The sequence below is a fragment of the Rissa tridactyla genome, chromosome 3 (assembly GCF_028500815.1).
Source record: "Rissa tridactyla isolate bRisTri1 chromosome 3, bRisTri1.patW.cur.20221130, whole genome shotgun sequence".
NCBI classification, from domain to species: Eukaryota; Metazoa; Chordata; class Aves; order Charadriiformes; family Laridae; genus Rissa; species Rissa tridactyla.
Window position 1 is genome coordinate 31,356,724 of NC_071468.1, and position 27,619 is coordinate 31,384,342.

Below are 27,619 nucleotides of genomic sequence, written 5' to 3' on the forward strand. Positions count from 1 at the left end.
TGTTCTCTTGAGCATCATTTGTGTGTAAACCACAGCTCATCCCCCTGCAAAGCTGAAGTGTTTCGGAGCTCACTGTGCACACCTCCCTCATTTCTGTAGCCTGCACCCAGAGTGAATACTTAATTTTCAATTATGTAAAGCAGCTCTGTGCACACTACCCTTACAGAGTAATTAAAAACCCAAGAAAATTTCAAGATTACTCAGACAAATTAAGATGACAGCCTCGCTGTTTTCCAATAGTCAGATGAGCACTGTCTCTTTTTTGTATATATACATACACACATATATATAAACTGCCATGAATTTTGAGCTACCAAGGCTGAACACTTCAACCTTGTTTGACTGCCCTGACACACTGATCCTCAAATATGCACAGAAAAGAGAATATGGTTGGAAAGCTTTGGCCTTCCAGGCAGCTCTGTAGTATAGTGTGAGCTGCATCTCCCTCCAGGCTCTCGTTAGAAACACTTCACTGACTATCTATCATTTCTGGAAGCGTATCAGCTGACATTCATAAGCACAACACTTGTTTTGTATGGCAACCAGAGCTCAGCTCTCCTGTGCAACACTGTGTTTATTGTAGGAACAGGAGACACCTCTCACCACCCCTCTCCAACTGAATACTGATCTAACACTAACTGTTAACCCCAGCCGGCAATAATGGGGAATGAGCTCTGTCACACATCTACTTGTGGCACAGACACTGTATTCATGTAATAGTTCTGCTCACCGTTACCCTTGTCCACTGTCAGAACCTACTTATTTATATCTCAAAGCTACCACAAGCGTTCACAATTTCCTTCTGTTCTTATTGTGGAAACCCCTAAGCAAGGGCACTGACTTCAATATTGATCCAGAGGAAAACACCGCTTATTGACCTGATCGTCTGCAACACCTTTGATTTCTCATGCAGTCACTGGAGTGCTGACGCATCCTGAGCCAATGCAGCCAGTAAGATCTAACAACATCTTGAATGAAGCGGTAACAGCAATCATTCATCCTTGAGCTGCAGTTTCCACCAAATTTAGATCTTCATCAACAGAAACAGTTTGCTAATGGGGAATACAGATATTCACAGTTCCTGTCACCTGTTCTCTCCTCTCAGTTTTAAATTCATAACCTTTTTTTCCATGTGAAATCAGAGATCTCAGCCAGGCTTTGCTTCAGCAACATGCTTCAGATCTACCCTTAACTCCAGCACGTACGTAAGCACTTTGGCAATGAATGCAGATAGGCTTAGGAATGTTTTGCTGAATGAGACCTGCCTCGCTACATTGCCATCAAGTTCACTAAAGAGCTCTTCAAACCATCCACTGTTTTTATTTAAGAAACATTTATTTACACCTGGTTTCCAAAAGCTCCCAAGGGTTCAGAACTACCTGATTTCAGAAAGGTCCCAGCACCCAGTTTCCAGATTAGCACCCAAATGTGAGACAGGCCAGGTAACAATTCTGAAACACCAGCATTAACTGGTGGACTCTTTGCCCTCTGAATCATAGTAAAATGGATATTTTTGGCTGATGAAGAATAAATGCTGGACCGCACCATCATTCCAGAAACAAATACCTAAAGCAGAAGAAACCTTTCCTTATGTTGCAATACATTTCGATATTCAATTAGGATGCATTCATCTTCTCAGAGGCATCAAAGTCCACAATGTGACAGAACAGAAACCCACAAGAAGCATCACAAAGTTCAGGGATATTAGTGTAGTAGTTTACAGGACTTTACTTTTGCAACCTTTCTACAGAAAGTAATGAGACAGAGAACAACAGAAAACTAACAAATCTGGGACAATTGTTGTCTGCATCTCCATGATGAATGTTTACAAAAGATGGTTGCAGAACATAGATAGCTCCACTTCGTCATGTTTATCCAGTCCAGCTGCTTGCATGAGAAGATGAAAGACTAATTAGTATAGAAGAAGTAGAAAATTTTTCATTAGACTAACATCCATCAACTCATTTCATACAGCTAACAAGTAACTATTTAATAGTAATGCCTCAGTTACAACTGATACAAACTGCTTTAAGTCATATTGGTGACTTAAGAGGTTGTGTATCCCATTTCAAGCCCTCCCACCACTCCAAAAAGCCTGTTTAGGATCTAAAATATGAGATAGGCACCTATCTCATTCTTTCCAACAAGTGAACGCTGAAGCTAATCTGGATATACGCTACATGTAGAAGTATGTTAATCAATTCAGCCTTTCATAAGAACTTGAGCTATAATCCCTGCACATGTTTCACTGACATACATACACAGATATATTCAATCATCGCTAGGAAACAAAATCCCTTCTCTCAGGTATGGGAGGCTGTAGGATATATCAGGGCACCTAGCAGACTATTTCTGTCAGTAAATCCAAGCATTTACTGAGATTGCTCGTGCGAGTCAGAAGTTACACAAGGCCCACAGGAGTGCAATAAAAATACCCGATAAATCCCAACAACCTTTGCTTAGATACAGCAAACCCAAACACCTCACTTGGCTTCTGAACTTCGCTTCCAAGACCTCCTTAGGAATTAATAGGAATTTTTCTTTAAACAAACAAACAAAGGTCTGGGTAATATCAACTAACAATGTCAAATCCAGGCATGGTCTGCCAGAATCTGTGCCCGAACTGTGACTGAATTCCAGCAGCCATCTGTTTTGTTAATTAAACAGCACTGACTCTTTCAACAAGCCAGGGATTTCTAGGATAAGCAGTACAGCAAAGCTGAACTCATGCAGCCTCCCAGGTGTGACCAAAAGCAAAGAGCCAAATTCAGGTGACCACAAGATATTACAGTCCCTAGGTCTGCAATGCACCAAAAGCCATATATGGCCATCAGCAATTTTCCTTGCTTCAGATTCCAGACTGTGGCTAGGGTTTTTTCCTCTCTCTTGACCGCTCCTGCTTGCTTCTCCTGAGGCCAGAATTATGGAACATTTCATCTAGTTTTTCTCCTAGTATCTCTTTACCAGTTCACTACATGCTTATTTTCTGAAAACATCCATGCTCTCAGAGATTTATTGACAGATAAATTGATAAATGAATAGATGTTGAAGAGGAAGAGTAGAAACCACAACCAAGCAGTTTCTGCCAGTTTCTTGTTTGTGGATTTCATAACCAGGACTGTTGGCTTCATTTGAAGGTTCAGCTATGAAATAAGCCCACACATTTAACCGGTTTTGAGCCAATTTTCAACTCTAACTAGACTGGTTTTGCTTGCTGTTCAGAGCAAGTTGTGACAGCACATGAGACAGTTGAAAGGGAATTAGATGAAGCAACCATCACCTGCAAATGTAAAACAAAAAGCTACATACTCAGCCTGTGCTCCAGGAACTGCCTGGTTAAGGAATGCATTCGAATCATTCTCACTCCCAGTGCCGGTCGAATAGCCCACGATTGTAACATTGAACTCTCGAAAGATGTCTGAAAGAGAAAGATGGTAATGAAAGGGAAAAGCATATATGTCTGCTTCCTGCCTACAGGGACTAACACACACCAGCACTGCCGTAGTTTTGCTCTCTGACGGCACAGCACAGCCGCTGTGGCTTCCACTCAACTAGTTGCATCCACCAAGCAGTGGCGAGAGAGAGACCACCAGCTGGCAGCAACTCAAGACAGCAGCGTGCTTGCTGTGCCCTGCACTGTCACTGCAGGATAAAACAAGCAGAATTGATGATTACTGCATGCAGTTATCTCATGTCGTAGTGGTTAAAGCCTAAAATAAAATGCTCAGTCATGTGATGGTGACTTTGTGAAGCAAGGCTGAAGGGGCCTCAGCCCAGCAGGAGACTGTTTTCAGCTAGAGCTAGCTAAAAAGTAGAGATTTTTTACACAGCTGTGTAAAAATCTCATACTACTGACAAATATGAAGAAGAAAGCCTCAGATGCATGGTTCTGACAAAATCCCACCACATTCTCCATTGCCTCCATAGTAGTTTCCAAAAGGAAGTTGACAGTAATTCACAGGTGATCACAGAATCATAGAATTGTTAGGGTTGGAAGGGACCTTAAAGATCATCTAGTTCCAACCCCCCTGCCATGGGCAGGGACACTTCCCATTAGATCAGGTTGCTCAGAGCCCCATCCAGCCTGGCCTTAAAAACTTCCAGGGATGGGGCTTCCACCACCTCTCTGGGAAACCTGTTCCAGTGTCTCACCACCCTCATGGTGAAGAGCTTCTTCCTAACGTCCAGTCTGAATCGTCCCAACTCCAGTTTTAATCCATTCCCTCTAGTCCTACCGTTACCCGACATCCTAAAAAGTCCCTCACCAGCTTTCTTGTAGGCCCCCTTAAGATACTGATAGGCCACTATAAGGTCTCCTGGGAGCCTTCTTTTCTCCAGACTGAACAATCCCAACTCTCTCAGTCTGTCCTCATAGGAGAGGTGCTCCAGCCCTCTGATCATCCTCGTGGCCCTTCTCTGGACACGTTCCAGCACGTCCATATCTTTCTTGTAGTAGGGGCTCCAGAATTGGATGCAGTACTCCAGGTGGGGTCTCACGAGAGTGGAGTAGAGGGGGAGAATCATCTCCCTTGACCTGCTGGCCACGCTTCTCCTGATGCAGCCCAGGATACGATTGGCTTTCTGGGCTGCTAGTGCACACTGACGGCTCATGTTGAGCCTCTCGTCTACCAGCACCCCCAAGTCCTTTTCTTCAGGGCTGCTCTCAAGCCAGTCGCTGCCCAGCCTATATCGGTGCTTGCGATTGCCCCATGATTGATAGTGAAAATAGTCCCATTATAAACTATAAAAGCTACCTTAATCTCAAAGACTGAAATTAACCACATTATAATGAAGGCTTTGTCAAATGTAATAGCATCCAGTGAATCAGTAATTGCTTATTCTAATTAGATTCTTGTTACAGTCTGCTTGTAATAAACGGGCAACACACAGTTGTTGGACAGTTAATGGAACTTCCTCTTCAAATGGAAGTTTATTATTACAGCTGATCCAAACTGAAACTCCAGTGGCTTTACATTAACAATAGACCGAGCTATTGCATAAAATAGTTGCATATTTTAGTGAAGAGAAAGTTAAAATTATTCCCTTCAGGTTACATGCACGAGTAGTCAGCTTTATTTACCAAAGAGGTCTATTCTATGCAAACATCTCTTTTTGGAAAAAGCTGTGGTAGAATATTTATTAAAAGCAAATGTTAATTGCACCACAAGCATGGGCATAGCAAACTTATTTAGAAATTCAAATAACACTCATGAAGCAGTTGTGAAGGGAGAGGGAAAAGAAAGGAAGGGAATTTCTAGCTGCTTCTTAGCTTCACTGATGAAGCCAACTTTTTATTCATTAGTCCTAGGATATTGTTTCTTTGAAAGGTAGCTCTCGTTAGTTGCTCTAAAACAGCTTTGAGATGCTTAACAGCTCTCTGTAAACATATCAGCCCATTCCCTCTCTTCAATCTTGCCAATTAAATCTAGCAAAGCATTTACTTACTAGGTAGTGTTGTCACATTCTCTAACGACGCATCTCCTCCAATACTAAAATGAGAAAGAAAAATACCAGTCAGTCATCTCTTAGGTGGACAGAGACAATAAGCAAAGTGAAAATCTACTGCAGATCATGAGAAAAAGCAAAAGTGATTAATTTGGTAGCTATCAATCTATCAGTATACATGGAGAGGACAGAAGTGCTATTGGGGAGAATGGCTGAGGTTTCAGTGGCAAAGATGCTTGTCAGAAGGATTTAATGATGTTGCAGGTGTACACAGGTATAGTCAATCATTATGAAATGGCAGAAAAATGCCCAAGACAGCTACATACTTGAATGATTGAGCCCTAAAGTACTGCAGATTAGAAGGTTGACTTTGAGGCCAGTTCCAGCCTCACGAAGCCACTCTAAGGTAGCACCAAATTGCCAGGCCCTAGGTGACAAGAGAGCTGCAGCAGCAGCAGCTCCTCACTCTCTTGTCTTGCTTCCCACACAGGGGTATGTTCTCTCCAGCTTCTCAATTTGTGGGACACACTGAGGCCACGCTCCATCTTATGGAGAGGTGTTAGGACAGCACAGAACCAGTCAATGTCAGCTGAGCTACATCGTCACATCAAAAAAAATTTAGTCTTTTATGACTGTGTGCTGCATGTGGTAAAAGTTATCCAGTTAAACAAACTGTTTTCCATAGTACTACAAAAAGTTCAGAAATAGCAAACTTTGAGAAGTCCCAAAAGCAACCAGTTCTGACTTGCTTTTTCCAGTGATTTTTCTCTGGTTTTGTAGATTTCCAACTTGCCATCCCACCATAAAAATAGTGTCACAAGCAGTCAAAGATGAAAGCATGAGAGAAGTCAAAAGGCTATCTTAAAATCCATTGCTGAAAACATCTTCTGTGAAGCCACCCTTATGTCAAATCTTGGATCCTGATACATCTTCACAAGAAATGCTAGCCAGAGAAGCAACTTTTTTTTTCAATTTTCTGACAGCTGAAAGCCACAAAACATGTGGAAAGGAATAATATGCTTTACAGGAGAGAACACACAGCTCCTCCTCACCTTAGCTGAAGGCTTACCTCCAAGACAGTCCACGGTATTCAGTGTCCAAATCCAGGAGATTATCTGAGGCAATTCCTGTACCAGCCTGGACATTATTTTCCATTAACCAAATGAAATCAAAGCACAATTACTAATACAATAGTCACTCATACATAGTAATCTTATTTATTTTTGAATGCATCTCTTCAAAAGCTTTAGAAGGCATCTGGCTTTTCCCCAACCTTCCTCCTGAAGAATGCAGTGAAACCTGTCATTATTTTTTTTACAAGCATCACGTTGTATATGGTGTACAAAATATGATGGAGGCATGAAACAAAGGCTTTCTTCTCATGGCCCTGGATGAGCTGAATAACTCATTTACATTTGCATTACTCAAGAATGATAAAAACGTCTCAGACAAACACATAAAACTTTCTGGCTAATGATAAGAAACACTATATGAACTCAACAGAGAAAACAAACGTATCTCAGAAAGAAGCACTATAATACCTTTACACCGATTTGAAGAGTATTGTGCTAAATGGAGAGACTTATATTAGTACTACAGCAAGGAAGAAAGCACTTTCTACACTTACCCTGAAGAAAGAGGCAAGCTAGCAACTACATCCCTCCTAAAACACCACCATAATTCAGAAGCAGAGTGCCTGTCAGCTGTGATACTATAGTTTCATGCTAAATTTGGGTACAGGGTAGTACTTCAATACAGCACAAGACCAGGTGGATTATTTGTTGCTACCTGAGATTAAACCACAATACTACATTTTCTTCTATGTATAAACTTTATTGAATTAATGGGAAACTGATGTTCTGAATAACTGTGCGTGGGCCAAGCACAGCTCTAAGACAGCAACGCACCACTGCACTTTCTATGAAAGCAAATTTTTTTCTCATTTCCTACAGACTATACTTAGAAGCAGAAACACCTGCCAAGTCCTGGATATTATAACATGGCAACCACAGCTATATACAGAATATCTTGCATTTGTCAGTATTGCACGTTTGCATTCAAATGCTTCTATTTATTTCAGTAGCCTCCTGTGTGTGGGAGTTTTAGCAACGTGCCTGCCAGATAGTTGTAAATGCTTCATGGTTTGTACACACAATGCCTTTGTTGTTAAGGCTCAGATTCAGATAAATCTATGTTCCAATTACATCTTTCTGCCCAGTGTTTCCTTTGAGCTGACTGCAGAGTTTCAGTCTTTGACCAGTATGAAGACATTAGGCAGAAAGACATAACTGGAATATAGGATGTCTGAATGCTAAGACATATTCCTTCTAGGCTACCAAAGATAATAATCCTCAGCAAGAACTACATCTTGATAAAGAAATTAGCCACGAGTTAAACAGACACAATAAAGAGACTGAATATCTTCCGAAATGGATAAAGTCAGAGGGCTCTCACCCCAGCACATCCTTATCTCAGTAATGCTAAAATGAATAAAAGGCTATTATCCAATATCCCTTAGCTCCTGAAAGAACTGAGGCAAAAGAACAGGTTCACCAGCCCATTCCTATTCAGAAAAACTTTGAAAACCACAACAATCTAAGGCTTGTACTCTGTCCCATTAGTTTCAACAGCATCTGAGCTCTTCTGTCTCCAACTCAGCAAATGATTTAAGCACCTCTTTAAAGGATTTGCCTGTGTTTTTGCCTGAGTTCAAAAGCATGTGAATATGCGCGTGGGAGGAACAGTGCTGGAGAACTGACACCTTCTTTCTTGTTCTAGCTGCTAGATCTATTATCATCCATGAATGAATGGATCTCTGCTTCTAGGTACAACAGCTATTTCCCCTCCACTGGAGCAGGCACATGTTTGTAGTTTTACCAAGAGAATAGTAAAAACACTTATCTTCTTACCGTCAAAGAATCCCCAAGAGCTGCTATAATTTTCACATCAGCTGGCTTCAGGGAATGCACTGCAAAGGAAAGAGATGCAGCTGAACCTGGATAGGAAATAGCTATTCTTTTTTACCACTGTATATGTGAAACATGCCATTGCGCATTCTGATGCTCAGGCATGTTGTTTTTCCAATACCCAGGTGTTAAAACAGGAGCTCTCTCCAGCTTATCTCATGTGTTTGTAGCAGCAGCAAATGCATATTATTCAGCGTGTCAATGGTTAACTTTGCTACCAAAACCACAGAAGAGCAAGGAGCAAATAATATTAAGTTGCAAACAATGTCCAGCATCAAGATGAAGATAAAACAATGCAGTATTAGACAAAGCAGGAACAGCATATTAAAGCTGTAAGAAGGCAAAGAAGGACTAAGGAGAAGACAATATGAAAGTATTATTTAAAACTGAATACTGCTATGTCCTAGAATAACATGCAGGAAGCTAGATTTCTGGTTTCCTTCCCCAAGATTTAGGTGGTATCACTTATAGGCTATGTCAGCACACAAATTGGAATTTTTTCACAAGATATTTTGAAGTTCTCCACTGGCAGTGATTTAAGTGGAGCTACTTAGTCAGAAAGTTACCTTGCGTGACAGTATGACATTGTATCTGTCAAGCAGCTGCTAAAAAACATTACATCTTTTCCAATCAGTATTTTTCCACAGTCCATCAGTCATTTCAGCAAAAATAAAAACTCATCTTGAAGGACAGTTGAAAGTAATTCAGCTTCATAAGACAAAACAGGCAAGACTACCTGAAGTTGCAGGAGGGGAGGATGGAGACCTGTCCTCGCATAGCAGCTGGCTTCCATGATTCTAAAGAGAAGAAGAAAGCTGAATACCATTTGACTAGGAAATACAGTCGGCAGTAACTAGGATCTTCCCAGTAGAGGCCAGGTGGATAAACCAAAGCCTGTTTAGTATGTAATTAACCAGACAGGCCTCAGTTTCTCAATTCAATAGTCATATTCAGTATTGCTCAGATTAGAGTAGCATCCCGTACTGATAACTGTGCTGTCTGAGCATGTGTTCCTACAGGTGTTTCTGGATGCATTCTGCCTAACTCAGGGAGTGCTTTCCTGTTCGGTGCCATGCGCTCAGCCTCCTGAAACCCTTTGGCCAAAGACTGATTTCACCTGTGGTGCAGAGCATGACTCATCTGGTTACCATACAGGAGCAGATGCAACAGAGTGAGATGGATGTTGACACTTACTGGAGTTTGGTTAGGGTATGTGTAATTACTGTTCTTATATGTCCTCAGGAATGGCTCAGCCTACAAAACAAGGCAATCTGAGTCAGTGCAAAGCATCAGAAGAATACACGGAAATTTCTATTACCCAACCACCAGTTCTCAGATGTCTGTAGACGATTAGCAGCTTCATGCAAATGAATCCCAATGATTAAAAAAAAAAGAAAAAAGAAAGAAAGGAATGGCATTTTTAAAATCCATACAATAACAATGTAAACCTGGGGCAATATTTTTACACAGGCAGAACTTAGAGAATACGCTCAGGACCCTGCTGTGTGTGATTAACAAGAAGCTTGTGGTCCCACCGCAAGGCAGTCCCAGTGACCTCTGCAGAGCTGTGCTGACTGGTGCCATTGTTGCCCCGTTTCCCCCACTGAAGCTCAGTCGTTCAGTGTGGATACTTGATGATCTTGTTTAGGCAGGCCAAACACCCTTCCCTTGTGTTTTGGCCAGCAGTGATGTGTGACTGTGAGGAAGCTTACTCCTTGGACAAGCTTGCTCTCCCATCTCATGGGGGAGCACTCATACTGCTACTGGTGGCAGTTGCACAAAGTATGTGGAGAAGAGTTAGAGACACCCTCACAGAGACAGTGCTCCAGGCAGTTGTGTAAAGGCTCACGCAGACTCCCAGCCACCCCTAGCACCTCCACATAAACACAGACACCCTCATAGCTTACCGCATTTGGACATTTGAGAAGAATCTCATCTTCTATTTTCTGATTATCTGTCTTCTCCCCTAAGGGTTCCAGCTGAGGGGAAAAGGGGGTGCACAGAGGAAAACTGAATGAGTATCAGAGAGCAATGGGTAACACTGGGCTACCAGCCACGGGAAACTACATCTGCAACACAGCAAGACAACTGCAGTGCACTGCACCCAGGCTGGTGGCTGCCTCCACGCACTGCTTCTTCGTGTGCTGAAGAGGCTAGTTCCCATACACCATGTATGTGGCCTAATGATCAACATCCCAGGCAGGCATCATCTCCCTGAGACAAGTCTCAACACCCCCAGCCTTAACGTACCCTGAGATTTACTGGTTTGAAATGTTTGGTTTAACAGTGCAGGTGACGTTTCTTCACATGATCGCTCATCTCCTTTGTAAACACAATTAAGGACTCATAAGAGATAGGGCCAGCTACCTAGTAGCTCCCGCGGGCAGGAGGAGGGGGGTTGCTGCCAAGGGCAAGATGGAGTGGACAAGGAGTGACTAATACAACCTTTAAAAGTCTTACCATGTTGTTCCATAAAGCACGTGCAGCCTGGGAATGGGACTTCTGGCTGAAGTGGAAACAGTCTGGGGCAAAATATGAACTGTCTGGCAACCCCTCCTAGAGAACAAGACGCGTGCTGTCACAGAGGCAGTAAATATGCAACAAGGTGTGCGTTATCCCCTCTCTCTTTCAGAGATATACGCCAGCTGACTTCAAACTGAAGTAGGGGCAAAGGCCTCTGAGGCCAAGAGAATTAAACTGGGCCAAAGAACGCTAGTAACTCAGAATTAAGAAGTCTTTTAAAGCTTTTTAACATAGGATTTCCAAAGGAATAAGGAATACAGACCACTGTGACTCTGGGTATAGAATACCTGGGCACAGGTATCGATTGTATTCTTTACTTCCCCTGAGATTCACACATTATAGTCTTTCGAAGCACATGGGCTTTTATACTAAAAGTAATTTACCAAAGTACTGGAAGGAACTTTGTGACGTATGGGAGATATAGGGCAAGTGCTCCCTGGTGAAGACTTTGAACTAAATACCTACTGCATGGTTGTCCAACTGCAGTGGAGTGGACTAAGTGCCCCAGATCACGTCTTCAAGGTCTGTATTCCTGTTTCCCATTATCTTCAAGTTATTCCATAAGCATTTTCTGCACTTATGGTTGTTAATTCAACTGAATGTAATAACTATTAAGCCAGAAAACTGATGGTCACATTTACAGCCAAGACAATTTTGAAGAGTCGGTGGAATTGCATCAGGATTTAGTGCAGGGACATTTATTTTGGTTGTTTTTACCTGTGTTTTTGGCATCTTCACATTTGTCAGAAATGGCTGCATAACCACTGTGAAATCATCTCTAGTGTCATACCTTCCGCTCTCCACTAATTGGCGGGTTCTCTCCTAAAGAGTCAAAGAAAAGTTGCCACTGTTCTTTCTTTTACATTCAGCCCATACGAGTCTGTCCATCCATCTACATCTCACCCAGGGGTTCCCCCTCCCTAGTGCAGAAACCCAGACCTGGCTGTGATTTCCAGCTCACACCAGGCAGCCAACAAAGCCACCTTTTTGAGACACACATCCCAGGCTTCTTTGCAGAGAGGCAGCCTGAGGATGGCTGCCTGACTGACATGGGCAAGCAGCCTGCTCAGTAATTAGATTTTCTGTCAAAAAGATATACTTCCAGAACCACTGAAGCATTTTTGGTTTGGCTGACATCCCATGCCCGATGTTTGTTCTTGAGTTATCATGTTCTTTGACTTAATCTGATCTCCAACGAGATAAGTAATAAGAAAACCTGCTGGCTCTCTGACACGCTCTGCTTTCTATGGCTCTTTAACTTTTTTTTCTTATGTGTTTTGTTGTTTTAGTGATTCAGAGTTGTAAAGATCTTGAGCCTATTCCCATCTCCCCATTGCCTTTTTTTTTTTAAAATCATAACTATGATTACATCATTAAAATGAGTGGAAACTGTCCTCCACCTCCAAATATTAGCCTCTCTGTGGTCCCTTCATCAACAGGAGGATGACGTTAAACCTGTAACAAATGCCACGTGCCTTACCTGATACCTTCTGTTAAAGTAGACCAACTTCTTGATCTCATCAGAATTATCATCAGGGTTTAAGACACAAGGGCACAGGACCCTGTGGAAGGAGAGGGGCAAAGTCAAGGGTTTGGTAGCAGGAGTGACCTCTGTGAAGAGAGGCCAGGTTCTGCCTGTGCTGGACATGGCTGGTTCCAGCCAGCTTGAACGAATCCACCACAGGGCACAGCTGAGTCTGTCAGCCAAGATGGTGCTGCCTCTGTGAAAACTTGTTTAGAAAAGGGCAGAAAACATTGGAGAGGGAGAGGAGGAGAGAACAACAGCAGGAATGAGGAGGAGGTGCCCCATGGCAAAGCAGGCACTGCAGCCTGTAGATGAGCCCACACTGGAGAGGCACAAATCTGAAGGACTCCTGCCAGAGCACAGGACAAGAGTAAGAAGAAAGGAGCGACAGAGAGATACCACTACATCCAGATCCTAGCTGCCCACACCACCCATGCCCCACTGAAGGGACTGAGGGTACCCTGCGGCAGTAACAAGGTGGGAGGGAGAGTGCTTGGAGTGAAGTTGAGCCTGGGAATGAGGGAGGATAGGTGCTTTAACTGTTTAACTTTTTTATTTGTTCATTTCCCAATATGTGAATCAGTAATTAAATATTTATGCTAACAGACAATAAATTCATTTACGTTCCCCAAGCCAAGTCTGTTTTGCCTGCGACGGTACTTGGTAAGTGATCTCCCTGACTTTATTTTGACCACTGGGTTTTCTTGCTCCTGTTACTCTTGTTTTCTCCCCCATGCTGCTGGGGTGAAGTGAATGAGTGGCTGTGTCGGTGCCTGGCTGCCACCTGGGGCCAACCCACCACAAAAACCATTCGTAAGTACACCTGCGCAACGTGCTGTGTTTCAGCAGAACCATGCAAGCATCCTTCAAGACAGAGTTCCCACAAGTTCATTCTAATCAACTGAGGGTCACAATTTGCAGGATGTTTCACATGGAGGATGGCAGCGCACCAAAACAGGTGCCAAGACTGACACTGGAATCTCCATCCTTAGAGAGCCATTCCAACCTGAGCCATTTTAAGGTTCTGTGAACTCATGTTGGCCACCTTATCCCTCCCTGAAATTTTGATCCTTCTAGCACATGATTTTTTTCTTCTGATGCTCCCTCTTCCTGGGCATGCCTCATTATTACTTGACAAATCCAAGTGAGAAAAAGGATTCCATTTAAAAGTCCTGTCATATAATCACAGTAAAGCATCCCTGAGAGAGCTCTTGGAGCAATAGCTCCAAAGAGATGCAGTTGATACATAAAAAGTATATGCACATCCCTACTGCCTCCAAACTTGCCTTAATGTAGAGCAACTAACAAAACAGTATTTTTCTGCTACAGTACATCTATATGAAAGGCAATACCAACCTTTTCAGAAGTGCTTCAGTAACATAAGCAAGGCAAAATTAGTGGAAACGTAAACTCTTTTTAGGTTATTTGCTGCTACTCAGGAAAAAAAGAGACAAGCTTTCAAGATCAAAAGCCTCCTTCAGGTTCTTCTTCAGTTCAGTAGCAAGGCATTTATTATCCCCCAACAGGGTCTGTTTAGTACTCTGTAAACTTGGCTTGCTGCCAGACAGGCAAATGTTAAATTCAGCATAGCACCTGAAAATATGGGAAAAGATTTCCGGTATCTTGAGATAATTTAATCTTAAAGGCTTCACTAACTATCCTTGCCCAATGGTTAGGGATTTGAGATACGTGTGCACTCTAGCCAGTAACCTTTGTTAAAAAGAAAAACTACAACTGGTGATCAGAAGCACCAGCACTCTGAGCTTAAAAGCTGTTTTTTCCATTGACAGTCACTGGAGAGCCCTTAAAACAGAGCAAGAGGATCACATCTATGTTCCTCCTGTAAAATCACTTCCTTTAATGGGGCTCTTCAGGTGTCTGCACTTCCCCTGTGAGCAACTGCAGAGTCCCTTGTGGCTGAAGGGATCCAGCAGGATCAATTCAAAGCAGATGTTTTAGCAAGGTGACTCTGGCTTCCAAGCTAACTCCTATATCTATCCTCATAGTAGCCAGTACCAGCGCCGTGGCCCAAGCAGCAGGAGGAGCAATGGCTGCCTACCTTCACAGGACAAGGTTATTCTGCCTCTCTGTCAAGAAAAGAGATATTTGCTTTTCTGAAACCAAGCAAGTCCTGCCAGAAACAAGTCTGGGGGGACACACTGGACCCTACCCAAGTCACCAGAAGCTCGCTGGGGTGCAGACCTGCCACCTCAGTGGTGGATTCACGCTGACCTGGGCGGACTGTTGAGCCATGAGGTAACAGGTAGCATGATTAAGCATCCCAGACTTCTACTTGAGAAACTAATTAACAATAAAACTAAGAATCAGCAATAAGATTACAGAGATCAGAAACTACACGAGCAAGACGAAGCATTTTAAGACTGCAGAAAGGCAAATCTGTAAATAAAGCTAGTTTAAAGTGATTGACTATGAAGATCCTGTGTCTTAATCTCTTTTCTGTCATACTCAGCTGAGCTCTTTCTGATCTGGCTTGAACTCTCTTGCAGCATAAGTAATGAGTCATTAAAATGGCACCACCACAAAAAGTGGTAACAGCAGGGCTCAGATACAGAGACAGTGACAGACAGACAGGTATTTCTAAATGCTGTGTTGAAATCAATGTGTAGGTACATGTGCATACACAGAGGAAAGTGTTTGGTGGTCTGCAATACTAGAGCCTTTTCCCTGTAAGAAAAAAAAGTTTCTCCAGAAGACCTTGCAGCCCTCTGTGAGCAACAGCAAGAGCCGTAACAGAAATCATCTTCAAACCTCATAAGCAGCTTTGGGCAGCTATTGTTTGTTGACTTGTGCAGCTCCCGGAGGCTTGTTATGGGAAGTATTGTCACCAGGTTCACAAATGCCCGTGGAACCTGCCAAGAGAACAAGTAAACCCATAGCTAATGCCCGGAGCATAAAGTGCCATCTTTGCCCCTACACAGCCACAGCAGACCTCAGGTAGCAGCCTGCTGACTCGGGCAGCTTGCATTATTTATAACAGAAGTGTTCAAAGTACTTTCTAAACAACTAATCCCCTACACATACAATACTAAATTACAGCCCCTGCCTGCGCTGCCTAGTTCTGTTTTAAATGCTGAAAATTATCACTTCAAAAAGGTCCGCATAAGTTGTTACAGGTCTCAGCGCAGCTCAGACACCTGCTAACTCTTTGAATACTCTCGTCTCCCTCACCCTCCTCGGGAATGTAAGAACCTCCCTCAACGACCACAAAAATATACTTATTTGCAGTGTAATGAACAAGCAAAGCATTTGGTAGCCATTGAATACCGTATGTTCCTTCAAATTTGTTACAATACTTTTTATGTTATTTGTCCAGAGCACGTCAGCTAGAACCGAGCACATCCTTATTCCTTTGGTAAAATATTTCTCTGTCTCTTTCTGCTGCCTCTCACAAAGATTTTCCTGCAAGCAAGCATCTCTGCTTACAGCACTGGTCCACATATGAAAGCAATGAACAAAATTCTCAATCAATAGTCAGTGACTGCTTTACAAACAGAACACGATCCTCACTCCCACACACTAGAAAAGTTTGTTTTACCTCGCTGTGAAGCATGTCCAAAGCTTTTTGCAGGTTGTAGGTGTAGTTTTCAGGAGAATAGTATACCTGTTGAAGCAAGGGGATTGAATTTTGCTATCAGTTTACTCAAGCAGGCACAACAGTGACTAGCTAGAGTCAGCTAGCTCTCACACAGAATGCTCTCACAGCACCATTTGTGTTTTTAACTCTTGGGTCAAGAGTAACAGAGTCTTAGGCAAAACTGTCCTGTCTCTGCTTTTCTTCTTTCCCCATCACAGCTGTCTCACTCACAAGAAAAGATCTAGCAGCCGCTGGATACCAGTGAGGGAGCAGATTCAGGGGCCTTTATCAGACATCACCACATCCTCCATCCCCAGGCTTGCTTGGGCTGGTCTTAAAAGCATGGCTGGCAACTCACAAACAGGGAGTGTCTCTGGGAGAGATCGGTTTATTTCTGCTGCATGTAAAATTAGCAACATGCCTCCCATATGCTCCTTACCTGCCACAAATAATAACTGGCAAAGCTTAGGTGTTTATCTGGGAATATATACTTGCCTCTCAGCAGTGAAATTTCCCTGTTCCATTTGGGTGGCTTAAACCCTCTAATTTAATTGTCTCAAGTAATCCAACTTTTATTTCTTCACTTGTGGAACTATTCGACAATCAGATAAGTTTCCCTATGAGAAACGCCTATCTTATTTTTCAGCCTTAATTCTCTTTGATTTAATTTCAAGCAAAAGATTGTTGAGAGCCCCACTGGCCTACTCACAAAACCAGACAGCTCAGTTCCCTTATTCATTTCCTAAATCACAGCTCACCAAGAGCACTGTGGTTGGCACTATTTGTGGCTGTGCAACATAAAGGAAGTATCACGGTGATCTGTGGATGCAGATATGCTATCTCCTTGCCACCCACACTCATGTGTGACTGCCATTCTGTGTCTGGGTCAGGAGCAGTAGGTAGGAATGGTTAATTTGCTCCCTTCCTTGTTTTATAACCATCTTGCTGTGCTGCTTTGCTGTTTTTTCTGATCTGAAATTAATCATGCAAAATGAAAAGTGTGTGCTCTGCTGCTTATAAGTAGGTAAGACTCATCACTAAGTGAGGAGTCTGCCACAGCCTTTCACCTTCTCTGTATTCACACACACCAAAGGCTATATACAGTATGTATATATATTATATACATATACAATAGATATTATATTATATATAATTGCATCAGCATGAGCTGCGGATAGAACCATTCCCATAGCACTGAAACTGATAAGAGAACACCAAGTAAGACTAAGGAGTATGACTGTGCACAAGGCAAAGAAGAGCAAAAACCTTTGCCCTTTTATCTACAGGTGGTAAAGTGAGTAGATAATGGAAGATTATCTTAGTTATCAGCAAAACTTACAGGTGTTCTAAAGATACCGCTTCATTTATCAGAACATTAAGTTGGACAACCTGAAGGTCTCAGTACAGTTACATTCCAGAGCTGCACAAATAAGACCTACCTTATTTTGGTCTCACTCACTGAGTTCTGCCCTCTCACCCACTGCAATGCATAGAGAACCTATGCCCAGGGTGTCCCAGTTCATGCTGTAGGCAGCAGGGGACTTACTGGATTCTTGCAGAAATCACACAGGTCATTTCCTCCTATGAGAAGTGTTATGACCTTCCAGTCAGTCTGCAAATTTATTCTCTGCACACAGAAAGAGATGGAATGAAAGTTATTGAATTAAAAAAAAAAAAAAAAAGAAAGAAAGAAAGGGAAGAGGGGCAGTCAACATACTAAACACAAATTTAACATTTCTCAGGATACCTGGCTATAGTTCTCTAAGCATCCACAACAAAAATAAATTTTCAGTCATGACAAAGTGTAGAAACTAGTATGATCTAAATAAGGTTTTCCAATATCAGTAGCACCATGCAAAATTATTTGCTTTAGGAAACTATTGCTCAAAATCCATGCGTATGCTTTTCTTAGCACTATCTTGTGCATATACACTGAGTGACTCCTCCTGCAGTTCTAGGAATATATCTTCATTACAAAAATGATGGTATATGTCCTACTGTGTCATAAATAATGCAGCTATCCTGCTGGAAAACCCTGGAGGGCACTATATTTTGGTCTTATTGTGAGACAAACTGCAAAGAATAGAAAGGCAATATTAACTCTATCTAACGATACTGGTAAAGAATTATAGCACTTTTTCCTCTGGAGGGATTTTGCAAAGGGCTACCTAATGCAAGGAAAACATGCTGCAGTAAACACACATCTTAGCCTTGAGGAAAGGTTCAGATATGCTTAGTACTATGTAGCAGATGTTGTACTCAATATCTTAGCACTCCAATTCCAGTGCAAAACACCACTGAGAAAAGCAGCAATAGTACATCAGCCTCAAGTGGTTTAAAAACATCTATCTTCAAAGGCAGAAGGCAACACATCCCAACTAGTAAACACACTCTTCAGTAGTTTCGTCTCAATATGTACTTATGCAAATTAAAAGAGGGGAAAATTTTCCTCCTCCGCTAAACAAGTGTTTTTAAAAAGCAGGGAAAAAAAGGGGGAGCTCTTAAATCAAAGAGCATATATGACATCCAATATGAACATCCTTTTAGTTAGAACGGATTTAGTAAATAAAAGGTATTTGTATTAATTTCTGTTGTGTGACCTTTCCAAGCTGATAAATACAGCAGAATAATACTTAGAAGCCTTGAATGGTTTGAATGAAAAGCATCCAACCACTTCATTGTTAGTTGCTATCCCTTTTAATCTCATTTCAGATACAGCCAGAGTGAAATCTTGTTTAAAAGAAAGTGAATCAAAAAGAAAGGCACTGCAAATATTTTTGCCAATATGTTATTCACCAGAGTATTTATACTAGACATGCACACAGTTATTTTCAAGGCTTTTTGGCTGCTTTCCAAATGCACAATTGGAAAGCCAAAATAACATCATCTAACTTAGGCCACTGATTGCATAGCATGTTTGTCAAATTACAAATAGCAAACATTCAAAGCACTAGATGAGGTGAAAAATCTGCAAGTGATCCTCATCCTAATGTGTGTTTTACAGACCATTAATCAAATAATTCCTAAAATCAAAAATCAGTTGATGACTAAGTGAAAGAAGGGACTAAATTGTTTCTAAAGAAAACAAGTCCTTTCCTCATCTCACATGTTCACTCCACATGAGATTTGCCACTTGAAAAGCTTGCCCTCACCATCCTAGCGCGTATCATTACTGCTGAAAAAACCACGTGCTTACAAGATAATGAATAGTACCACAGCAAAATCCTAGCAAAGTTCAGTCACTTTACAGGGTAATGTAGGTTGGGAGGGGAAGCAACAGTGCTGAATTTACCAGCCACTTGCAGTAAAAACAATAAGAAGATTACAATTATTTGTGCTTGATAGTAACTATCACATGCTGGTACAAATTCACTTAGGACGAAGCCATAGATTATTTTGTACTGACTCACATTCTGCACTAGGGAATACTACACTGTACACGGCTGTACCCATAGTCTTAATGTTTGGCATCTGCTGTTTGTCTGTTAGAAACTAATGATGCCATATAACTTCATTCTAAAGATATTAATGACATGTTAAACTCACAGTGTCGTTCTTCATGCGGTCCACCAGTCTTCTAACCTGTGCAGGAACATCCCTAAAGAGAAGAGAAAAATAAAATCATAAAATAATAACAGTAAAAAAAAGAATCCTGCATAGCCAGCAAGGCTAATAGAAAAGCTGATGAATGGACCTCCCTCACATAACGGCTAAAAAAACCTGGGAAAGTACAATTTTCATTGACTGAAAGGTATGATACTCCAAAAAGGCTATATTTTGAGATAGTGATGGGGAAAAAAAAAAAAAAAAAGGCAAACAATTAGTATCCAACAGGCACTCAAGCACTTTGCAAATGCTGCATAGTTACACTTTTACAAGCTATATAGAAAATGCACTGTGCTGACACAAAATAAATGCACTTTGCTCCTTCCCGACATCGTACAGATGCCATTGATAAACACCCCACTGAAGCATCCGTGCATGTATCAATGTTATTACGTGCCCTCAAGTCACTGAGGCATATCTTATCAGAAGCGTTCCCAAGAGAAAAAGAGACGATATGAATTTCACTGAAGACGGAGCATAGTGGTCTCCAGTTAATTCCCAGTTCTGCCACAGACTGACTACAGGCAACACACAACTTTCTCCTAGTTTCTCTACACAAACTCTTGGTCCTGCTTACAAGCGGGTTTGAAAATACCTCCTATAAAATAGGAATATTTTTTCTCTGCCTCACAATAGGGATGTGAAGCTTTCTGAGTAGCGCATGTAACATGTTTTGTGCTTCTTGGTTGAAAATACTAGAGAAAGCATTGCTTTTGCTGCTAATTTATTTGACGGAGATTCAAAACATCGCAAAGTCCCCATCACAAATTTTTGGCCTTCATGCTAGAGATGGGCTAAAGTTATATATTTTGGTTTGCCTATCAGCCTTATTGTGCTCCTGCCAAAGTCCAGGGTTTGGGCTTTTTTAAGTTAGAACTGAGTTTTAAAGAAAAATCAGCTTTCCATTAAAATTAAAAGAGATTTCCTCTTACTCTGCATGATTCCCTGCCACAGCTTGGTTGAGTGCAGCATTATCTGTAGTCTCCTTTCCAGTGCCAATGGAATACCCTATCAGGGATGGGTTGAACTCACGAAGAATGTCTGCAGAAAAAGACAGCACCCTGAAATGTTGCTTACTGCAGCAGGTAGCAAATGAGGTTATAAAGATTAGACTTCAGTAAAAGACCTTTAAAAAGCTTTAAGAGATACCTATTAAAAAAAAATAACCTTTAACTATAATAAATGTGGAGATTCAACACCATACAAATACTTCCTTGCCTTCAAGATTTCTGAATTTCACAAATTCAGGTATCATCTCACAACCTAACACGACCATCTTGGCTAGCAATACCATTTCGCCTGGTAAGCGAGGCTGAGTAACCCTACGCTCAGGAGGGAGACTCTCATGCCGTCATACTCTAACTGCAGATGGGTTGGAATCAAATCCTTTAGCGTGATCCCCCCAGATGTATTAACCCCAAAGACCCAAGATTCCCTTCTAGATCTTAGGTTACAAAGCAGCCTTACAACACCCCAGATCTAAAATGCCTTGACCTCTAAAAAGCATGTAAAATCTGATCTTGTAAAGTGATTCTGCTACTGCCTAGAACAACTTTCCCATACAGTCAAAATAGCTTCTTTAGGCTATGATCTAAGATCTTTGATTCATCTATCCTCAACACATTTTGGGCAGAACTATAACCAACAACAGGAGAATATTGAAACAACCAAACCCCTAGGAATTACAAAATACATAGTTAAGTCATGCACAGCAAATTACAGCTTGGTCATTATGCAACTTTCACTCAGCACTGGACGTTGAATACCAAGGGACTGGTGCTGTCATGCTACAAATTGTAAATCTTTCTTCATGTCTTCTTTTATAATAACAGCTGTTTTAATAAACAGCTCCCAATATTTATCAGGTTTACGGGAATAGGCACTTACTTGCTAGTGTCGTGACTGTGCTTATGTTTTCATTTCCTCCAACACTGTTAAAAAGAAAGAACAAGGAAAACGTGTTCCAGTGTACGATGGACTTGGTAAGGCAACGGACTAAGACAGACAGCTCCCCCTCATGGGGTTTCTACACGTGTACACAGCACATTCTCTGGTGGTTGTACCAAGTCAAAGCAAGCTCTTTCTGTGCATACCAACAGGGTCACAAAATCAGAGACTCTGTCATAATCATAGTAATCATATTAAAAGCTCTGTACACTAGAGCTGCCCTTTGAATTCTCTCATGCGTCTTGGCATGTGTTCAAACCTAGCTGAAAGAAATTAGATTTTTTTTTTTTTAAAGCCGTCATCTTTGATATTTTTCTCCCTATTAAAATATTTATTACTTCCATTTTTAGTTAACAAATCCTTTGTATCCATAACAACAAGTTCTAAAAGCATATACGTCAGACTGATAAGTATACTCAATACCTTTTGCCCCCCATTTCACTCAGCAGGAAGAATACTGCTAGACTGGTAAAATTCAACATATGTCTACGTGCTCTTTACTCTCCATGCTGTAGAAAATGCTAGTATACTTCCCCCACCCCAAATGCCAGCAGATTATTATTAAAGATCAAAATACAAAAAGATGGACTTAAAACACCTCTAAAGTATCCCTTTAATTTGGAACAGAATATTTTGAAGTGCTTTAGTACCTGTTTAAACTTCTTATAGACCTGCAGTGACTGAGATGGAGTAAGAGGTGACGAACAGAAAATCAGCCTGACAGGTTTGGTGTTAAATCATAAATTTACAGTTGCAGAATAACAAGCGAACATGATCACCTTTCTTCAGAGTGACTTTTTGACCTGTCTAATCAAATGCTACATATATAAGAGTCTGTACTGACTCATAATTGATGAACTGTTCTGCCTGATGTAAGCAATGCTGGGAAAGGGTTAAGGAAATAGATACAGCATATGAAACAGCAGCAGCAGCAAAGATCCCATTTTCACTTTTTTGTAGACCACTGATTTTAAATGAGACAAATGGGTGACGTGGGCCACAAGAGCAGAGAGAATACACAAACAGCAGGGACAGAAATGCAGAGTGTGCAAGTGGTGCAATGCCACTGGGATCTCAAAGTCCCCTTTGCAATAGCTACAACCATCTGAAGAGTAGAGACCTTCTTAACAAGGACCACTGTTTATCCGTGTATCCAGGCCTGTTCCAGCCATGCTACATCGTACTCTAGATAACCACTAGTTTGAATAGCACAACCATGTGCCTCCATGCAAAACGTGAAGTCACATTCAATCTCCACAAGATTCCATTTGCTACAAAAACAACTATACATATCAAGACACGAGAAAACGGATTCCCTCCCGCTGGTGGGAGGGAAATACCTGGGACTCACCTCCAAGAAACACCTCGGTATTGAGTCAGGACATCCGCAATATCATGGGGTTTGGATGCTGCCCCATTACCTGCCTGGAAGCAGGAGAAAAGAGGAGTTCACCTTCAGAAAATAAGAATTTCTACAGTAACTAGTTCTCTGACTGATCCTAGTGAAAATAATTGAAGAGTATATTAATGAAGCAAGCTACGTCATCTTACCAAAATATAACAGACCCTTGTTCTCAAGAGGATCAAGGGCTGAGGGTATTTTAATTCTGCTCCAGTGAATTACCCTCTTCTATCAACTTCTTGATTAGATCAAGTAGGGAAAAAAATTGGTTGAGAATGTTCAAAATACTCGTATAATTCTAAATTTACATAAGGAATAAATAAGATAGCAATGGTCCTGAATGAATAATTTATTATAATGTTCCTTACATTAAAAAGTGGCGTGGCGATTTTTCATATTCCCTCACCCAGTTTCCCCAAGAAAGGACACTACAAGGATTTAATGTGGTAATTAGCACAGAACACATAAGACACATGAATTATGATATGCACTGCGAAGCAGTCGTCACTGGTTGAAGAATCACAGCCAGTCTAAGGGTAACAAGTTTATGTAGTTCCAGAAACAGTATCCAAAAAAAAAAAAAAAATCTCAAGATAAGTTACACTTCATACACATGATGATTTATTGCAATTTTACTCAAACATTTAGTTAGTATAAATGAACATAACTTTATAAGCTTGGTATTATCATATATATATTTATTATAGCATATATCTATACACATAGACACAATTAGCTGCAGATTTTTTTTTCTTTCTATTTATGCTGCTCACTAATAGCTTTGAAGGCCAATACCTTGGGATTTGCCGAGAATCAATAAAGAAAAGCAATTGTTGCAAGTCCACTCTAGGAGGCTGGTTTTGCTGCTGTGCAATCTAATCTCCTGGCTCTTCCTTGTGTGGCACTCTTGTGGACTTTAAATGGGAACTGTGTGCTCAATTAGACTCATGATCTGATTATCAGTCAGTCAAGGTGGAGTGTGGAAAAGAATATGTGAAAAAAAAATGCTTGGCTCAATAGAGCATAACTGTATGTATTCTATTTCTCCAGTTAAAAATTGAAAAATGCTTTTTCATTACTTGCTTTAACGATGGTTATCCAGTGATCTTTACTTACTGTGAGCGAATCTCCCAGGGCGGCAATTACACGAATATCTGCCGGCTTCAAATTATGAACTAATAAATAAAAAATAAAGATAGTGTAAAGGAAAGAGGAAAGAAAGAAAACTTCAAATTGTGATGGTTATCAGAATTTTTCCTTAGAATAAGCATAAAGCATTAAGCATTGCAAATACAGTAATTTAATATTCATGACAGCATCAGCTCAAAATGACAGACACTGACAGGCATCAAATGAGAAACGGCTCTTGGTACCATAGCTGGGCATTAGCTACAGCAACAAGGGAGGCAGTAAGATTTTGGTCTGTCATCTGTGCTTACTCAAATTCGTTCTAACCAGTGGAAGTGACTGAAAAGCAGGCACAGCTCTGGTGCCAGCACAGGGTGGAAATCTGGGAACCATCACAGCTTCTGAGGGAAGACAAAATCCACCCAGGGACAGAATTCCATGTGGCTTTTTGCACCCCGGACTGCACTCACAAAAGCCCCTACTTCACACATACGCAGTTTACCCACCTCTGCAACTGAAGTACCCGACTACCTCCTGTCTTTTCCACTGTCACTTCTTTGTACGTGGAAGGTGCAGTTGCATAAGCTTTTACCATCCTTGAGGGAGAACTTACATCCTGCATACAACTATTTACTTTGTTCCAAACAGGATCTTAAAAGCCACAGTGAATAGAGTGCACTGCTTCAAAGAAAAGTGTACCTTTCCTAATTAAACCCAGTTCCTGTTCCACTTCTATCATCAAATGAAGTAGCTCTACAATAAAATTGTATAGGACTGTACCTGAAACTGGAACTGTATCAGAGGGATCCCGGTCAAAACAGGGAATATCTGTTCCATAAATCCTCTCCTGAAAAGACAGACAGGGCAAGACTTTGCATCAGACTCACTATACTCTGGTCACGAAAAACCATTTATGTTTCAGGCATTTGATTAACAAATTTCCCACGCACTTTGTGCACGTCTTCCCAGCTCAGCCTGTCCTCAGGCCATGCCTACAGTTGCCCTTTGAAGGCAGACAAAAGCTCAGCCTGCTCAGAAGTCACATGGCCATATTAGTGCAGCATGGCTCTTGCCTACCAGCAGGGCCAGTTATTTCAGACTCCGTGCCGTGCCGTGTTCAGCTATGCAACATTTTGTGTGGCCATACTCCGAGCTAGGCGAGCTTGCCTCTTTTTGCAAGAAACTGTTTGAACATCCCTGGAATATCCCAGCACGAAACTGTACCTTTGTCAGCAGGCCATGAGTCTGCCTTCTCTGCGCGCAGCCCTCTACATGCAGCCAGGGATTTGCCCTCCTGGCTCTTTTGGCTTGCCATCAACTGATGGAAGCGCCCCAAGGACAGTCAGTGAAGGCTGACTGTCAGTGTACCAGAGCAGAGCATTGCACAAGACCCAAGGACATGTGTTTGCAACAAATTTCTCTACAGAACTCCTTAAGTAGGCTAACTTGCGTAAGGAAAATAAATTTGTGTGTCTTGTCCCATTGTTTCATTTTGGTTTGTTTTTTTTATTTAAAAAACCCCACACAAAAAACAAACCCACAAACATAACACAGTGTTTCTTCTTGTGTCCTACACTATAACTACCACCAAAAGTCAGAGTGGTAGGTACCATCGCCCCATGGAGATGTCTATACACCCAGAGTAACTAACAAAACAGTTGGCATTATATTAAAATGAGAGGAGAAATGTGTATTCCGATGACGCATAGGCCATTTTGAGTGCAGATGTGGTCTAAACACTGTGCATGAAAATGAGTGTTATCACCTCCCTCTGTTGCTGCTTAAGAGCACCAAGCTCTGCTCAGAACCAGAGTACCATGACTTAAAAAAAAAAAAAAAAAAAAGCACAGCCATTTATCTCTGCACATCTAATCTGCAACTAACTCACAAAAAAGAAAAACGAATAATCCATTGTTCTTCAGTTTTACTATGGCATAAACAAGACAAAATCAGACCCATACAGTGGCGTCATGCTGATCTGATCTACTTTCCTCCAGGACTAAATTTTCCGTCTTCTTATCCCAGGGAAATTAACACTGTTTAAGATGTTTAAAAAAGGTTTTTAACAGTGAAGGCAAGACTTAGTTTAGGCTGGCTGAACACATCTACCTTAAATCACACTCCACAAAATTCACCAAGGAGAAAATGTACTGTTAAGCATCTGACTATTTAGTCAAGCATGGAAATAAAGAGATGGAGGTTTGTATTTAGTTTTCCCAGGTAGTGTTGTTTAATTAGGCTCCAGCACACTCTCACCCACCTGCCCCACTGCCTGGAATACACTCGGTCCATATGACGCAAACAGTGCTACTGTACCTGAGATATTTCTTTGGTGTTTGATGTCTCCAGGGAAGATGAGTAGTTACTATTTCTATATGTGAACAAATATGGATTTTCCTGCAGAGCGAAGAGAGTATGTTTACCAACGTTAGTGGAAACACAGTCAGCTGACCTTGAAGTCTTCTGGTTAGGTTTTCCAAGAGAAGAAAATCTTTGCAGTATTATATTTTTGAATGAACATTGCACTAGTGAAATAAGTCAGGTTAGACCTGAAAATTAAGCCCTGGTATGCTCTAGGGACTGCACCACCTCTTGCCTTAAACCTGACATCAAACAAAACACATAATTCAATTTCTTTCATGCTTTAATTGCTGTTCAGTGAAGTTTTCGGATGCCAGTAATATTTTATCACTATCAAATTATTCAAGTTAGAGCTTAAATGCAAAAACATTCAAGAACTTGTTCTTTGAACCAGAGATGCTCACACCCTGAAGATACTACTGGGCTACTGACAGCTCTGGGGACTAAAATAGTTAAACCTGGCAGCAGACAGAGTCAAATTACAGAAAAGCTAAATTATATAAAATACATGGATTGAATTTCATTGGTGACACAGATTTTAGTACTGATAATAGACCCCTGATATCGGCAATTAATAAATTCAGATTAGCTAGTTATATTTTGAATAAAAAAACATCTGACACAGTAAAATGATTTAACTAAATTATGTCAGAAGTTCTTGTTTTCATAATTTCATCTTTAGAAAATAAAGAGTCTGTGTCAATGAACTGGAAGTACACTGAGTTTTTAACAGTGCAGTATCTTGAGTAAGTGCACATTCCCAAGAACTTCAGAAGACAATAACAGTATTTCAAGACTTGGAAATTCTGCAGAAAGTAAATAAAATCTCACAGTAATAAGGAAACCCTTTTACCTGAGATGGACACTGCACCTGAAGCATTTTTGTGAAATCATAAGGCTGCTTTTGTCCAACCGGCTCCATCTGGAAAGGGAGAGAACAGAGGAATCGTACATATGCTGTGTGGGGGAGGGAAGGGAGAACAGCAGCAATGCAAAGGCTCTAGTGCCTGGAGTTTTCCATCAGGTCCATATATTTAAAAACTTGTTTTGCTTATAATAAATATTTATCTATGTATAACATACCACATGTATACCTACAAAAGCAAGGAACCGAAAACAAG

At 41.2% G+C, this 27,619-nt stretch overlaps 1 protein-coding gene across 1 annotated transcript in view; it reads right to left on the reverse strand.

Annotated features, from left to right (window-relative positions):
• Positions 1-27,619, reverse strand: part of PLB1 (phospholipase B1) — an 84,622-nt gene that overhangs the window by 32,201 nt on the left and 24,802 nt on the right. Inside the window, exons 15-35 of the mRNA XM_054195400.1 lie at positions 27,352-27,420; positions 26,454-26,534; positions 24,918-24,984; positions 24,126-24,184; positions 22,959-23,032; positions 21,548-21,591; positions 20,593-20,701; positions 19,601-19,652; positions 17,601-17,681; positions 16,016-16,081; positions 15,229-15,329; positions 12,415-12,496; positions 11,652-11,756; positions 10,872-10,967; positions 10,319-10,390; positions 9,606-9,665; positions 9,148-9,208; positions 8,355-8,413; positions 6,515-6,582; positions 5,446-5,489; positions 3,310-3,418 (exon numbers count right to left, since the gene is read on the reverse strand). Of these exons, the coding sequence (XP_054051375.1) occupies positions 3,310-3,418; positions 5,446-5,489; positions 6,515-6,582; positions 8,355-8,413; positions 9,148-9,208; positions 9,606-9,665; positions 10,319-10,390; positions 10,872-10,967; positions 11,652-11,756; positions 12,415-12,496; positions 15,229-15,329; positions 16,016-16,081; positions 17,601-17,681; positions 19,601-19,652; positions 20,593-20,701; positions 21,548-21,591; positions 22,959-23,032; positions 24,126-24,184; positions 24,918-24,984; positions 26,454-26,534; positions 27,352-27,420 (1,559 nt within the window). The remainder of the gene's footprint in view (positions 1-3,309; positions 3,419-5,445; positions 5,490-6,514; positions 6,583-8,354; positions 8,414-9,147; positions 9,209-9,605; positions 9,666-10,318; positions 10,391-10,871; positions 10,968-11,651; positions 11,757-12,414; positions 12,497-15,228; positions 15,330-16,015; positions 16,082-17,600; positions 17,682-19,600; positions 19,653-20,592; positions 20,702-21,547; positions 21,592-22,958; positions 23,033-24,125; positions 24,185-24,917; positions 24,985-26,453; positions 26,535-27,351; positions 27,421-27,619) is intronic.